The sequence below is a fragment of the Neoarius graeffei genome, chromosome 23 (assembly GCF_027579695.1).
Source record: "Neoarius graeffei isolate fNeoGra1 chromosome 23, fNeoGra1.pri, whole genome shotgun sequence".
Lineage (NCBI taxonomy): Eukaryota > Metazoa > Chordata > Actinopteri > Siluriformes > Ariidae > Neoarius > Neoarius graeffei.
Window position 1 is genome coordinate 55,906,435 of NC_083591.1, and position 17,086 is coordinate 55,923,520.

Below are 17,086 nucleotides of genomic sequence, written 5' to 3' on the forward strand. Positions count from 1 at the left end.
CCCAAATACTGTTTAAGTGTCTGTTTATGCAATGGGGCTCTATTAATTATAAGCATTAGACATGATGCACGGTACATGTTTACTGAAACATGCCACAAAGCATGAAAACCACAGATTCAGGATGAGGACAAATCATTCACACAAACACCGTAAAGACTGTCACTTTGTCCTCAAGTTACTGTAGGGTCATTTCCTCTGAGGTGCCTTTTATTTATGGAGTTGTGGTTTCATTGCCACTCCTGATGGGCTCATTGAGGTGATTGATAGCCCTTTCCACCTGTCCAACACGTCTCTGTCTCCACCGAATAGATGGAGTCAGTGATGAATGGCTGGACTGTTTTTTTTCTCTCTTAATATTTCTCTGATCTTGACCATCCTCAAAGGCTATGGGATGTCTCCACATGCCTGCCAAGTCACTCCCATGGCACCTTTCACTCCACACAAACCCACATCCCAGTTCGACCATTTTACTCCCACCTCCCAGTCATCTCCATCAGGAGACACCAGTCATTGCAGCAGGTGTTCTCCTAGTGTCCTGAATGAATGACAAACAAGGCCCTGATCAGGGAATACCTCATGACATTCAGTGATATACCGTATAGTCATGGAAAATAAGCCCCCACACTCCAAACTCTTCCTTTGACATAAAGCTAAAACGTGATGCGATACATTTGGGGTGGAGTCTGATGTTAAACGTGGGTTTGTCCTGGGGCGCGTCTCTTTTTTTTATTTTGTCTCTCCAGAGCCGCAGCTGAAAGGGATTGTGACCCGACTGTTCAGCCAGCAGGGCTACTACCTGCAGATGCAGCCAGATGGAACCATTAACGGTAGCAAGGACGAGAACAGCGACTACAGTGAGTACATCAAGCTTTCTCGTGTTTCTATCACACCAATAGGAAGTTAGAAATGTTCTTTGATCCTTGTTTTTCCTCATGACTTTAGGGATCATCTCCGGTTTCTGTTAATCACATCAAGTGCACATAAAATGTAGAGTTCTGATATTCAGTCCAACAGCACAACCTTGAGTCCGATATCGCTTTTATACAACAGTTTATCATTTTATACACAAGAAATTAATATCAAATGAATGACATTTTGAACACAATGCAGCCAAATGCTCTGTTTATTTTTTGCTCCGTGAACGAAAACAGATCCCGAACAAGACGCACTCACTTTACAGCACGTCAGCAGCTAGCTAGCTCTCTCACATTGATTTGTTCGTTCCTGTTAAAGGTGCTTCCAGTAAAATTGGCATCGCTTCTTCCTTTCCATCTTCATCTGATGAGCTTTCATATTTTACGTCAAAAATTATATTCCTGAAATGCATCATCCGCCATGTCCACTGATGGCACTGCTAACACTACTGTAGTAACCGTTCCGAACTAGGAAGTGGAATTTTACTTGCAGGACGTACATATCAGCACTCTTAGAACTGATCAAATCAGTGGACCAGAATTAACTGTTGTATAAACAACAATACAGAGTTTTCTTTTTGGCATCAGGTTATTTTCTGTTAATGAATATCTTAATAAAGAGAATCATTTTGGACTTTTGAAATCAACAGCACTCCAAACGTTCGTTCGAAAAACGTGCAAAATGGCCCAAAAATATATTTGGTGTAGAAACTAATAATAGATAGAATAAACATGGATTATTCTGCCCACATTCACTGGATATGAGCAATCGCACGCTCTAATTGGCTACTCTATTACGAGGATATCAGCTCATATACAGCGAGTAGAGAAAAACAAAATGGCGGCTTTGTTATCAAGTATTTAAAAGAAACAGAAATAGCTAAAAGATATACAAACACCCCCCCTCTCCTGTTCCACACTTCAGCCCAGTCGGCGGCGGTAATGCACCTTTAAAGGAACAGTCCACCGTACTTCCATAATGAAATATGCTCTTATCTGAATTGAGACGAGCTGCTTCGTACCTCTCCGAGCGTTGCGCAACCTCCCAGTCAGTCAGACGCAGTCAGACGCGCTGTCACTCCTGTTAGCAATGTAGCTAGGCTCAGTATGGCCAATGGTATTTTTTGGGGCTGTAGTTAGATGCGACCAAACTCTTCCGCGTTTTTCCTGTTTACATAGGTTTATATGACCAGTGACATGAAACAAGTTCAGTTAAAAAATTGAAACGTAGCGATTTTCTATGCTATGGAAAGTCCGCACTATAATGACAGGCGTACTAACACCTTCTGCGCGCTTCGACAGCGCATTGATACGGAGCTCAGATATCAATGCACTGCCGAAGCGCGCAGAAGGTGTTAGTACGCCTGTCATTATAGTGCGGACTTTCCATAGCATAGAAAATCGCTACGTTTCAATTTGTGTAACTGAACTTGTTTCATATCACTGGTCATATAAACCTATGTAAACAGGAAAAACGCGGAAGAGTTTGGTCGCATCTAACTACAGCCCCAAAAAATACCATTGGCCATACTGAGCCTAGCTACATTGCTAACAGGAGTGACGGCACGTCTGACTGACTGGGAGGTCGCGCAAAGCTCGGAGAGGTACGGAGCAGCTCGTCTCAATTCAGATAAGAGCATATTTCATTATCGAAGTACGGTGGACTGTTCCTTTAAGTTGGTTTGCCAACTGCCAAAAAACCCTAAAGAAGAAGAAGAACAACAACAAAATGGTGGAGCAAGTTGCTGAACCAGCCAAGGACGAAATAAAAACTCTACTTGAAAACAAAACCCCCCAAAATAAAAAAAGCAACAAAATATGGAATAAAAGTATTTGATGGTAAGAACGTATCTTTTCGCAGGTTTGTTTACATTCTAAGCGGAAATGCTTTTGTCCGACGTTTTGTATAAAGTTTTTATTTATCGAATTTGCAAAAAATAAAAATAAAAATGCTCCATTTCTCAAAATCCAGTGAATATGGATAGAATAAAACAGTTATTCCACTCAATCTCATCGTACATGGATTATAGACAACTTGGTGTTACGTGCCTTGTTGGCTGTCAGCTCACGTACGACTCGATTTCATGGAATAACTGTTAAATGTCCAGTCAACATACAAATGACACAAATGAACAGATGACCAAACCATGCGTTAACGTTTTTGATGGGTTTTTTTTCTTTGAATGAATGTTGCAACGTTTCTGTTTAGAACGTTTTTGTCTTTGTTGGAAATAAAGCATGTATTACAAACTGTCATGCTATCACAAGATACTCTACTATTAGACTTTGGTTTTCACATCTAAAGCAGCATCAGAAGCAGCTGTGATTGGTATAATCCGTGTAAAAAAAAAGTGCCGTGATTAATAGTTTTATGGTTAAAGGTTACAGCTGTGCCCAATTGAATGAAGTGTTGGTTAATTAGAAGATAATGGTGATGAGTTTAGGGAGTTGTTGAGTGCTTGGTTTTGACTGGAGAGTTACTCAAGTTGAAACTTGAAAGCACGTAAGTTGAACATAAATCGTAATAAATGCATAATGGACTGAGATGAGTCAGATGCAGACTCAATGAAGAGGAAAAAAACCAGGATTCATTCAACTCAATCCTTTATTGCCTGGACCTTCATTCTGAAAGATGAGTCATCCTTCCTTTGAGGACTCTCACCTCTAATCTGAGTGCTAACCTCAAAGAAGGCAATATGGACATGGACAAAATGGCCATTTCCTCATTGAAGCATTCCCTTGGGAAGTACCATACGGCAGAAATAGAAGGAGAAAGTTAAAAAAAAAAGGTCTTTTGGGATGTCATTTCGAAGAGAAAAGCCTGTCTGTATGTTAGACATGGTTCTTCTAATAAAGAACAGACTATCCATCATAGTTATAACAGTCAGAGAATATGGAGTCCCTCCAGAACATAGCGACGGTACAACCTTCACACCAAGAACATTTGGACGGTTGAGGATTCATCTCCGTCTCTGTTGCTATTTCAAAGCAGCAGTTCCTCCTTGGGACCAGGGCGACAACAAATGAACCGCACTTTTACTGAGTCACCCAAGCAATTTCTGCTGCTCTGACTGACTATGGTGGATTGGATTTTCAGAATATGACCAGTTCCTTTTAGATAAGATCTGATCATCTTAAAAAGACCAGGATGTGCATAGTATCCAAGCAGTAACTTGAAAAAGTATTGAAAGAGTAGCATGGTGTTGTGCAGGGTTATATATAGATATTTAAATTATTTATTGAGTCAGTTTATTGAGGAACCATGTGATCGATAGTTTGATCAAACAAAGAGCAAGGATTGAGAAATTGAACCGTCAAGTCAAGAGCGATGAAGCTTGTTCTGCAGGGAGATGATGGTGGAATATCCTCGCAGTGTTCTTTAGATCTCCTCAACCATAAACCTTCACCTGTCAGGCAGCTGCGTAGCTCGGAGAGAAAAGTAAATAATTCATCCACTAAAAACAAAAATATCCCAAGCCATTTGTACTATGAATAATTCTCAATAGAAGGAGCTTTGGTGTACCATGTAGAATACGAGATATTGACTCAGTGAGAATCGAATGTAGACGGACTTTGGCATTCATGACCAAGCAACAGTGTTGATCCTCAGAATGGATCAGTGGAATTATAGATTACTTCCACCTAGAAACAATTGACCACTTGAACTCTTGATTGTAATGATGAGAGAAGTAATGAATTTTCAAGTGGCCTTTCTGTCACAGCAGTCAGCAGTTCAGGGGCAACAATGTGTTCTGCATACGATATATGCCTTTCTTGGCATTGCTGGCACTCTAAATGAAAATCAGATCTTGAACTCAAATCACTGTCTCGATGACACTGGAAAACCAAACTGCTTAATGCAAGGTCAGACCATCTGGGGACTTCAGCTTTCCCTTTTGTCTGTTACAAACTGATATATATATTCAAGATCCGAGCGAGTGCACTGATTGGGGTATCTGCATTGCCTGTTAGCATGAGATGAGATGAGACCTTGGCTATTATGTTCCTGAAAACAAATGCAAAACAGAGAAATTGAGGCAATTAGTGCCATGCAGAGGGAAGATACATAACAACTCTGGTTAAGAAACAGTATCAACAACCATCACAAATTGACCTTGGACTATGTTGACACCTATAATAGCTGTGGATTTGTAGCAGGGTGAGAGCTAATAACTCTGAATAATTCTAGATAGAGTTAGTATTCATAGATGTGAAAGGATATTTATTGAAAGGATAATCCAACAATTCATTGTAACCGAGTAATTGCACAGGTACTCAAAAGGGTGACGCAAGGAATGTAGACTCAGCAAGGCAGTGAAGAATAATGACAATGGAGGATTGCAAGACTTCACAACTACTGAATAGAATCAAAGTCAAAGTCTACCCCGTGCCAGGACTTGGTCTTCCCAGGCAGTATGTCTGTGAAGGTTCTCAGTCATCCAGGTCATCGTATACCATAGGTGCTAAATAAGGCTTGCTTGAAATCCTTGAAGACGTTTCAAGGATTTCAGAACTGAAAGAAGCCTTTCGGATGAGGGGTGAAATGTCTTCAAGGATTTCAAGCAAGTCCAGTTGCCTTCTTTAGCACCTACGGTCCCGTCCCAGTACTAACCAGGCCCTTAAGGCGCATTGGCTGGCGCCGATCTCTGCTTCTATAGCCCTGGGCCTCTCGCCTTTTATACAGCTAGGGTTACAGTGGGGGGCTAGTCTTCTGGTAACCACAAGAGTTTGACTCCCTACTCACATCTATATTGCAGCGTGCCTTGCCAGATAGTAGTAGGTACCATTTTTATGATGGTTTTTGGTATGACCCGACCGCGAGTAGAACTTGCAGTGAAGACAGTGCCTGAGTTTATATAAACATGAATGAGGACATAAACCAGAAGTGAATGAGGGAACTAAATTAGTTCTCAGGAGGTGGTGACTTCGGTTGGGGTTATGACAAGTCCATTCTAATTCTCTTTTGACAAAACAATTTTAGGGCTCCCAAGTGATGCAACAGCAAAGCATTCGCCTTGTCAGTGGGAGGTGGAGAGTCCCGAAGGGATCACAGCCATACCTGGCCAGGAGTCCAAGAAAGCAAAAATGGCTGGGCTGTCTGGGTGGGATGGATGGATAATGTGCTCTCTCACTATCAATCAGAGCAACACTAGCCAATCATGGATGTCTGTAGTTGTTGTGTATGTTAAGGTGAAGATGGTACTTTCCTTTGACTGTTCTTCTGCCCTGTGATCCGGCATGATCAGCAGGTTGAAAAGACGTATTGGCTTTCCTCAGAGGAAGTACATGCTAGTGCTCACCCTTTCTGATTGCTGTTATATGATTGGAGAAAGCTAATCAGAGTGGGTCACGCTTTTGAAACAAATGCCTAGACAGGCTAATATCTGTACCGTTAACTTTCTTTCAAGTAGAGAGGGTGTGTGTTACATCACAGTTCAAGGACAACTCAGGGAGGTCAGCAATAAAGATTCTTCTTCTTCTTCAATTAGGGGTCGCCACAGCAGATTTATTCCAGATATTTGATTTGGCGTAGGTTTTACTCTTCCTGACGCAACCCTCCCCAGGCTATCCAGGCTTGGGATCGGCACTAAGTATGCACCGGCTTGCGCCTCCCCAGTGGCTGGGTATTTTAGCTAATCTGCATGTCTTTGAACTGTGGGGGAAACTGGAGTAGCCGGAGGAAACCCACGCAGACACGAGAAGAACATACAAACTCCACACAGAAAGGCTCCTGTTGGCCGTGAGGTTTGAACCTGGAACCTTCTTGCTGTGAGGCGACACTGCACCACCATGCTGTCAGCAATAAAGATTAAACATAGAAAAATAAAATACACTACAGAGGGTTTCTGACTTGACAGGCAGCATGATTGACAAGGCAAGCAACTAGAGATGCATTCTTGTCCAGTTTGCTTGGATGTTGGTGGTCCATGTCAATCTATTTTCCTGATATACAGAACCTTGGGAATACCACCATACAGACCCAGCAGATATTTAGCTGACAGTTGCAAGAATTCTAAAAGAATAGCCAACCATTACAGATTGTGCTTACTACTGTGTGCATCTGATTTTAGAATTCAGCCCAGTCAGGAAATGTAATAAAAAATGAACTGTGGCTGTTACTAAATGCTCCCCAATTTGCCTTTGATGCCAGCAATTCAGTGACCTTGACTGCTCTGCTAATGGAACTGTAGAGGTTTGTGGTCATTAATCACAACTAATATAAGTTTCTCATGGTTCCCAGCCAAGTCTGCTTTACTGATTGTGAGTCTGGATAGTATGGAAAAGAGACAGCTGGGAGGCAGGGTTTCAGGATGGACTGCGTCTTTGAAGAGACTCCTCGGCAGCTGCCAGTAGCTCTTTTTGACTTCAGAGCTGTCTTACTAACAGATTTGTCGGAATAGATTATCCCATCCTTGAGGGACTGAGATGGTCTGCTGGCATTAGGTGAGACAAATCCTGGGCTTTGTGAAGGGTATATGACTGAGATTGGATTGACTAAGTATTCTTCTCTAAAGCTGAGCTGAGTTAAACCATCTATATGGTCATCGATGCCATGAAATAAAACTGCAGGTTTATTGGAAGGTGTTCTAACCAAATTTGACAGCTGTAGATGGTGTTTCTCAGGTTTAACGACAAAATCCTGAGATATAACCAATCTTCAGTTTTAGGAGTAATACTTTCTGCCATAATAGCATTTTTTTTAACAAGGCAGACACAGTGCATGCAGACCTTTCCAGAAGCTCTCCTGAATGGATTTGCCTGCTGATACCCTTGTCAGTGCAGAAAAGTCGAGTTGCACTGAGCATCTTTCCATCATCAATGCAGCTTCTCCTTTAGAAAATCACCTTGGACTAAGTAAGAAGGGAACTTTCCACACAATAAAAAAAGGCTTATCAGAGTCCAGATCATCAAATAGATCCTGGTCTACAAGTTTATGCACTAGTGACCAGAAGGTTGTGAGTTTACATCCCAAAGAGAATAATCCTTTACCTAACTTTTACACTTGCATTACATTACATCCATCCATCCATCCATCCATCCATCCATCCATCCATCCATCCATCCATCCATCCATCCATTATCTGTAACCGCTTATCCTGTGCAGGGTTGCGGGCAAGCTGGAGCCTATTCCAGCTGACTACGGGTGAAAGGCGGGGTACACCCTGGACAAGTCGCCAGGTCATCACAGGGCTGACACACAGACACAGACAACCATTCACACTCACATTCACACCTACGGTCAATGTAGAGCCACCAGTTAACCTAACCTGCATGTCTTTGGACTGTGGGGGAAACCGGAGCACCCGGAGGAAACCCAAGCAGACACGGGGAGAACATCCAAACTCCACGCAGAAAGGCCCCCGTCGGCCATTAGGCTCAAACCCAGAACCTTCTTGCTGTGAGATGACAGTGCTAACCACTACACCACCATGCCACCCATATTACATTACATTACGTTATGTTACAGGCATTTAGCAGACGATCTTATCCAGAGCAACATGCAACATACCCAGAGCAGCCTGGGGAGCAATTGGGGGTTTGGTGCCCTGCTCAAGGGCACTTCAGCCATTCCTGCTGGTCCAGGGAATCAAACCAGCAACCTTTTGACCCCAAAGCTGCTTCTCTAACCATTAAGCCATGGTTCATTTGTAAACCCTTTGGATTAAACAATCATTTTGGATTAAAGGTAAAGGAATTTGTATTTAATGATGCATTCCATTCCATTTGAACTGGAAAGTCGGAATTTCCAACCTCCCAGTTGGACATTTCAACTGGAACGCAACCTGAAATCGGATTTCTGGCTCAGAAAGTCGGAAGAACCTTACCAACCTCGACCTCAGAATCCAAGATGGCTGCTGTGCGCATCAACAAAGTGAAAGCTGTGGTAATATACTGTTAGTGTCCCAGCCAGAGTGTGTTCCTGCTTTATGCCCAAAATTCCCGGGATAAACTCCAGATCATGAAGATGAATGAATGAATGAATGCAACAGTACATTTGTTCCAGAATGTTTGTTAAAAAACCCTGCATTAATCATTAATCATTTCCTATGAAAAATTATGAAAGTTCAAGGTAGCGCTTGAGACAGTGTTAGCGCTCGTACCTTTTCTTATGACTTCATACAAATTCATCAAAAATATAACACATCCTACTGCATCACACAAGACAAACGGTATAAACTCTAACCATGTCCCTAATCATAACCCAAATCTTTGTAACTTGTCAAATAAAATTCTCATGAGATTAGTATATCTTGATATCTGCAACAAAAAAAAAATCAAAATCAGAGCCTGTAACTAAAACTCCAGTCAGAAATCTACATGCTGCTGATGCTGATCATGTTTCCCTGTCTGGATTCCCTCCATTCTAAAGATATCTTTCTTGCTGGGAGTTATCGATGTGTTTTGAGGATATAATATCCTGTTAAAGCCAATTTATGCCCTGGCCCAACAGAAATGGATTGCTATCAGATGAGATTGAATCACCTCGGGGAACAAGTGCAAGGTGGCACTCATTCAAGGTGGCTTATTGGATCCAGCTATAACTTGCACAGCTTCCTATCTTCCCAAGATGGCATATATATAAACACATACTTTTGTATCAGTATTGGATTATAATTTGCTGAGCCAGCTTTGTGTTGTCTTATTTGCAGGAACTGCACCTAGCATCTAATTTTCTAATGTTCCACCTGCTGTCTGTGTTTCTAGCCCTTTTTAACCTCATCCCGGTCGGACTACGGGTGGTGGCCATCCAGGGTGTGAAGGCTGGCTTCTACATTGGCATGAATGGAGAAGGTTCGCTCTACAGCTCGGTGAGTGTTGCTTGTTCTCCTTCATCCACCTGCATGTGAATTATTTATTAGCTCATAGATGGACAGCACATGATTATTCATCACATCCTCACTAACCTCTGTGCGTGTTCTAGTCATGCTTTTGCTATTAGCATATCCTGAGTCTCAATCTCATTATATATAAATCCGTCACACGTATTCACAGAGGTGTGTAATTGAATATGCTGGGATTCTGCTGCACCAGACAGTGCAGTCTGGGTAAATCACGGGTTAACACTCCTCCAGCCAGCCTTCTCCCTGTGGGCTCTTGCTGAGTTATGGTGGATGACAAGCATATGCACTCTCTTCTGCATGCCACTCGCTGGTTGGAACTCAGGAGCGTGTCGCAGTGAGCTACAACTCTCGACGACTTATATAATGGTCAGTCACAAAACTCTTAATCCTTTTAAAGGCTATCTGAGAGAAGCAGAGCCATTTCATTTCTCATCGCTGCCGGGCCGTTATGGATTTAACGCTGCTATGATCAATGTCTGAACCATCCCAGGAACGCCACTCGATCACGGTTACCTAATGAAGTTGCAATCGGATACAGGTTTGTAATGATCGATATTGCGAAGGCGAGAAATACGTTATGGTGCTCGACCAAGAAAGGAAAGCTTTAGAACGTGGGAAATTTATTTTGCTGCAAAGAAAACAGTTTAGCAGTTGGAACAGGTGACCAAGAGAAGCGATTATGACATCACATAAGGAATAAATCATTGAGAATTATACTCCTGTTGGAAAATATTTCATGACAGCGTGGCGTGATGAAGCTGATTTACTGCTAAAACTCGGAAGTTGATTCGTTTCCAATAGCAGCACATCCTGAGGTGGTTTATTCCTCGTATGCCACAGCAATTTGCTAATGATTCCATCGTTTTTTAAAAATTAATTCAAGAATGACACATTAGGTGATATTTTATGATTTTCATTTAATGTTGTAGAGAACTTAAGTCCACGAGAACTTCTTTACAAGTCGTATTTCTTACAGCTTTTAGGAAAAATAAAATAAAGTAGAATTAATTTATGATATAAACCCTTAGCACATTTTTTCAGTATTCGAAAGATAACTAAGGATTTATGTAACATTAATGATGCTTCATAAATTACTAATAAGCAATGAGTAACACTGATATACCTTTATAAACACATACAGACCTTGTGTCATGGGAAATTAATCAGTAACCAGTGTCAGGATTGTCATCCATCGAATTTCACTATTAATTCATCAACCCTAAAGATAATAATAACCATTATTATTATTATTATTATTATTATTATTATTATAAATACTTATTTTGCACAAATTTTTAAATATGATAAAATGCACATTACAGACATTAATAAATAGTTGAATTATTTGGTTTTTAAAGAAAGAAAGAAAGAAAGAAAGAAAGAAAGAAAGAAAGAGAAGGAATTGAGTGTAAGAAGAAAGAAAGAAAGAAAGAAAGAAAGAAAGAAAGAAAGAAAGAAAGAAAGAAAAATAAGTGTCATGGGAAATTAATCAATAACCAGTGTCAGGATTGTCATCCATCGAATTTCACTATTAATTCATCAACCCTAAAGATAATAATAAGCATTATTATTATTATTATTATTATTATTATTATTATTATTATTATTATTATTATAAATACTTATTTTGCACAAATTTTTAAATATGATAAAATGCACATTACAGACATTAATAAATAGTTGAATTATTTGGTTTTTAAAGAAAGAAAGAAAGAAAGAAAGAAAGAAAGAAAGAAAGAAAGAAAGAAAGAGAAGGAATTGAGTGTAAGAAGAAAGAAAGAAAGAAAGAAAGAAAGAAAGAAAGAAAGAAAGAAAGAGAAGGAATTGAGTGTAAGAAGAAAGAAAGAAAGAAAGAAAGAAAGAAAGAAAGAAAGAAAGAAAGAAAAATAAGTGTCATGGGAAATTAATCAATAACCAGTGTCAGGATTGTCATCCATCGAATTTCACTATTAATTCATCAACCCTAAAGATAATAATAAGCATTATTATTATTATTATTATTATTATTATTATTATTATTATTATTATTATTATTATAAATACTTATTTTGCACAAATTTTTAAATATGATAAAATGCACATTACAGACATTAATAAATAGTTGAATTATTTGGTTTTGAAAGAAAGAAAGAAAGAAAGAAAGAAAGAAAGAAAGAAAGAAAGAAAGAAAGAGAAGGAATTGAGTGCAAGAAAGAAAGAAAGAGAAGGAATTTAGTTCAAGAAGAAGGAAAGAAAGAAAGAAAGAAAGAAAGAAAGAAAGAAAGAAAGAAAGAAAGGACATCGTCTATTGTACAAAAAATATAAAAATTCTATATAAAACAAAATATCTAAAACAAAATCAATTAAATAAAAGAAAATCAGAATATGATGGAAATCTCAGAATAAAATATAATAAAATATAACAATGATACATTAATATGATCAATTATAGTATATAAAATTGATACATAAGCAGCCCGAAACAAAAACGTTTTAACCAAAAACTTAAAATGATCAAAATTCTTCTCATGTCTGATTTCACGAGGAAGAGCGTTCAAAAGTTTTGGCACCACAACAGTCGCTAAGAGTCTTCTTGGTTCTTGCATTAAAATGCTGAAGAAAGATCTCGCTATTTCTACGTAAAGTGTATGCAAGAGGATGCATTACCTCAGCTAGGCTACATATATAAGTTGGTACAAGACCATTTATAGCTTTAAAAGTTAGAGTTAATAGCTTAAAGTGACACAGGTCAATGTATTAGAGATGAATATGCCCTGTGGAGCTAGAAGAACCCCTAGGGGCTTGAATCACATGCTGTATTACCTGCTGCCTCATACCTGTGAAGGAGAACAAGCTGGATAAACACTGCACGCTAATGTTTACACTCGGGTACGGAAACAGCCGACGTTTATCCTCATTTTATAATGAGCGAGGTCGCAACGAACATGGTGGAACCGGCAGCCTCCAACTCAATGAGACTTCAAGTAGGCATATCAGGTGAAAATTCAAATTCAGTCCAAATTGCTTGAAACTGCTCTCATTGAATTCAGAATTGAATATAGAATTGAACAACATACTTTTTATAGAATTAAAATGTTTATCTGTTCTTGAGATATTACAAATCAAAGAGTAAAAAAAGGGTTAATTTTCAGAAAACTGCCGTAATATTCTGTATGAGGGCCACATGGTTCAAAATGGGCCTCATTAACCAATGAGATCAAATGTTTTTTCTTCATAACTTTTCTATTTTTCAAGATATTTACATGGAAATTGGCAGGAACATAGATGGTTGTATACGGAATACAACGTTTTAAAAATTAATAAAAACAAACTATGCAAATTAGTATTTAATTAGTATTAATTATGCTAATATGGTAAAAACGTTAAATCGGTACACTCTCTTCTTCAAAGTTTCACCAAATGGCTTTATTTGTGTAATATAAAGCTGATCTTAACTCTTATTTATACATCACAAAGAAGGAGAAATCAATGTTAATTATAAAATATGCATCAATAAGTATTGAATGTCTCACATCTATTGTCCTCTATCAAAATAAAAAAGTAATAAAACCTTATTTCTAATCCCCTCTTTGCGCTCTGAAGGCCTTTGTATTTCTCAAAAGTCAGGCCTTCTAGTGTTTATATGAAAGAATATAAATGATTATTTTGATTAATATTCACAGCTTTTAAAGGAACAGTCCACCGTACTTCCATAATGAAATATGCTCTTATCTGAATTGAGACGAGCTGCTCCGTACCTCTCCGAGCTTTGCGCGACCTCCCAGTCAGTCAGACGCAGTCAGACGCGCTGTCACTCCTGTTAGCAATGTAGCTAGGCTCAGTATGGCCAACGGTATTTTTTGGGGCTGTAGTTAGATGCGACCAAACTCTTCCGCCATTTTCCTGTTTACATAGGTTTATATGACCAGTGATATGAAACAAGTTCAGTTACACAAATTGAAACGTAGCGATTTTCTGTGCTATGGAAAGTCCGCACTATAATGACAGGCGTACTAACACCTTCTGCACGCTTCGGCAGCGCATTGATATCTGAGCTCCATATCAATGCGCTGCCAAAGCGCGCAGAAGGTGTTAGTACGCCTGTCATTATAGTGCGGACTTTCCATAGCATAGAAAATTGCTACGTTTCAATTTGTGTAACTGAACTTGTTTCATATCACTGGTCATATAAACCTATGTAAACAGGAAAAACGCGGAAGAGTTTGGTCGCATCTAACTACAGCCCCAAAAAATACCGTTGGCCATACTGAGCCTAGCTACATTGCTAACAGGAGTGACAGCGCGTCTGACTGCGTCTGACTGACTGGGAGGTCGCACAAAGCTCGGAGAGGTACGGAGCAGCTCGTCTCAATTTAGATAAGAGCATATTTCATTATGGAAGTACGGTGGACTGTTCCTTTAAGGCGAACCTCGAAAAAACTGTCTGATCCACATCCAGTAAACAATTCACATTAGCTCAACTGAAACTGACACTCGCGTTTCTGACTTATAGTTTTTTTAGAATCTCATTCTGACCACTAAGATCTCAATATTTTTCATTAAAACAACTCCAGTTATATTCTAAAATAGTTATTTATTTACAGGAATCAGTTTGAGTTGAAAAAATAAGTAGGTAAAGCTATGAAAACTCACTTCAAAGTCTCCCGTGAATCATAACATCAAAAGTAGTCGATGGAAAATTTTGCTGAATCCTTCATCAGAAACAGAGAGCGTGAGAGAACATCCCTATAAAAGTGATCCGATTGATATTGACGAGTAATCCAGTGGGAAACCGATCAGAAGAGAGAGAGAGAGAGAGAGAGAGAGAGACTGATCGCTTTCCTAGGACTCAAAAAGAAAAGCACCGGCAGTTTCCTGATGTCACGCGAGCAGAGTTTTTACTCTGTTGTACCGACGTCAACCTGCCGTTACTCCCAAAGTACTGAACAGATCTTAACCAGATATATTTCTTTGGAAAGCAGAGATTATAAGCTTTTTAATTAGAGTATTCATGATAGAAAATAGTCAAAAGTTAAGCAATGACAGATTTTGAAACTTAGATGAGCGTCTGCATGGACAGTTTTCACAGCACGGCCAGCGAGCGTCTGATACGCTTATGCAAACAGAATAATACGTGGTTAGGATGCCCCGCGTGCATTAGGAAATAAAATGTATTGAAACAAGATGATGCATGCCAGCTATGGGGATGGGTATCAGCTCAAACAATTCAGAAAGAGGAGTGGATTAAAGGATTCCTGAACCAGCACATCGACCTCTGTCACTTTAAATTGTACTCTTTCTTTAACTGGCAGTTAATGGAGAGAGAGAGAGAGAGAGAGAGAGAGAGAGAAAGCGCAACACAGGAGTAATATGAAAAAGCTTAGCTGTAGCTGTTACTAGTCGCGCGGCTGCATTCTGAATGCGTTGTAACTTGCTAATTGATAAACCATAAAAGAGGCTCTGACAATCATCTGTCCTACTTGTAACAAAGGCGTGTATTAAAATCCTCGTCGTTTCTAACGAAAGATATTTCCTCATCCTCCTGATGTTGTGGAGATGAAAAAATGCAGCTTTGCATGTATCACTGGTTTGTGGTACTAAAGCCTTCTGTGTACTGAGACTCTCGTATCAGGCTGTGTGAAATGGTGGGTGTTTAATGACCAGACTCAGGCGAGATACTCCAGCATATTGTAGTAAAGGTGCTCCAAGTTGGCAGGATTGAGAGTGTAATCTGCTTGTTCATGTTTTTGGCAGAGTTGTAGGAGACTGGAGCACTTCACGCTAATGAGGAGCCACTTAACTGTTTTGTTTTGTTTTTTCTATAAGACCAAGTGCTCAGAAATACAGCCTCGTCTCTGCTCGTGTCCGTGAGATCTGGAACAGGCTCCGCTCTCGTTATTGCCTGGTCAGTGATATTTACCTCGGGAGGTGTTTCAGAGCAGTCTGTATGTTTACGGGTGTGAGATGTGTTCCTGACCTGCTGGATCTGGTGCTCTTTAAAACCCAAAACCTTGTGAGAACATGAACCTTCATGAACAGGAGGAACCATGGGATTGGAAAACGTCTAGAGACAATTAAAATAATTTACACAATTGTTCAGTTCATGAAAATGAAGTCGAGCGATCAGGGGCTTCCTGAGGGATGAGGAAATGTTGCAGGGTTTTTACTCTGACTTTACTTTCTTTTGTTCAAGCATAAAAAACAAGCAGTGGAAGAGAAAAAGAATTGAATGCTAGAAGGAAGGAAGGAAGGAAGGAAGGAAGGAAGGAAGGAAGGAAGGAAGGAAGGGTGCAAGAAGAAAGAAAGAAAGAAAGAAAGAAAGAAAGAAAGAAAGAAAGAAAGAAAGAAAGAAAGAAAGGGTGTAAGAAGAAAGAAAGAAAGAAAGAAAGAAAGAAAGAAAGAGTGCAAGAAGAAAGAAAGAAAGAAAGAAAGAAAGAAAGAAAGAAAGAGTGCAAGAAGAAAGAAAGAAAGAAAGAAAGAAAGAAAGAAAGAAAGAAAGAGTGCAAGAAGAAAGAAAGAAAGAAAGAAAGAAAGAGTGCAAGAAGAAAGAAAGAAAGAAAGAAAGAAAGAAAGAAAGAAAGAAAGAAAGAAAGAAAGAGTGCAAGAAGAAAGAAAGAAAGAAAGAAAGAAAGAAAGAAAGAGTGCAAGAAGAAAGAAAGAAAGAAAGAAAGAAAGAAAGGGTGCAAGAAGAAAGAAAGAAACAAAGAAAGGGTGCAAGAAGAAAGAAAGAAACAAAGAAAGGGTGCAAGAAGAAAGAAAGAAACAAAGAAAGGGTGCAAGAAGAAAGAAACAAAAAAAGTAAAAGCAGTGAAAGAGAAAAAGAATTGAGTGCCAGAAGAAAGAAATACAAATAGAGAAAGAGAAGAAGAAAGAAAGAAAGAAAGAAAGAAAGAAAGAAAGAAAGAAAGAAAGAAATTGCTGTTGTTATAATTGTGTATAATTTAACATTCATTTCACTTTATAAAGTTTTTTTTTTAGAATAATAAAGACCATGTGTTCTGTTCATGTAACAGAAAATAACTCAGTTCTGGATTTTAAAGTATTCTCAAGAAAATAAACCAAAAATCTATATTGAAAATGTAAAATGTGATGTGTGTAAGTATAAATATTTTACTGACATGAGACTTTTGTAGAAAGTTTTCTGGTGTAAATCATCGTGACCGAGCGAAGCGACTCACTATCAGCAACTGGCTCAGTCCTTTTGTAATGAATCACTGAATCATCTCATCTCATCTCATCTCATCTCATCTCATCTCATCTCATCTCATCTCATCTCATCTCATCTCATCTCATCTCATTATCTGTAGCCGCTTTATCCTGTTCTACAGGGTCTCAGGCAAGCTGGAGCCT

At 39.2% G+C, this 17,086-nt stretch overlaps 1 protein-coding gene across 3 annotated transcripts in view; it reads left to right on the forward strand.

The window, feature by feature from the left end:
- fgf12a (fibroblast growth factor 12a) overlaps window positions 1-17,086 on the forward strand; it is a 72,213-nt gene that overhangs the window by 31,289 nt on the left and 23,838 nt on the right. For all 3 annotated transcript variants that reach the window (XM_060906470.1, XM_060906468.1, XM_060906469.1), the window contains 2 exons: window positions 744-854; window positions 9,621-9,724. In XM_060906470.1, the coding sequence (XP_060762453.1) occupies window positions 744-854; window positions 9,621-9,724 (215 nt within the window). The remainder of the gene's footprint in view (window positions 1-743; window positions 855-9,620; window positions 9,725-17,086) is intronic.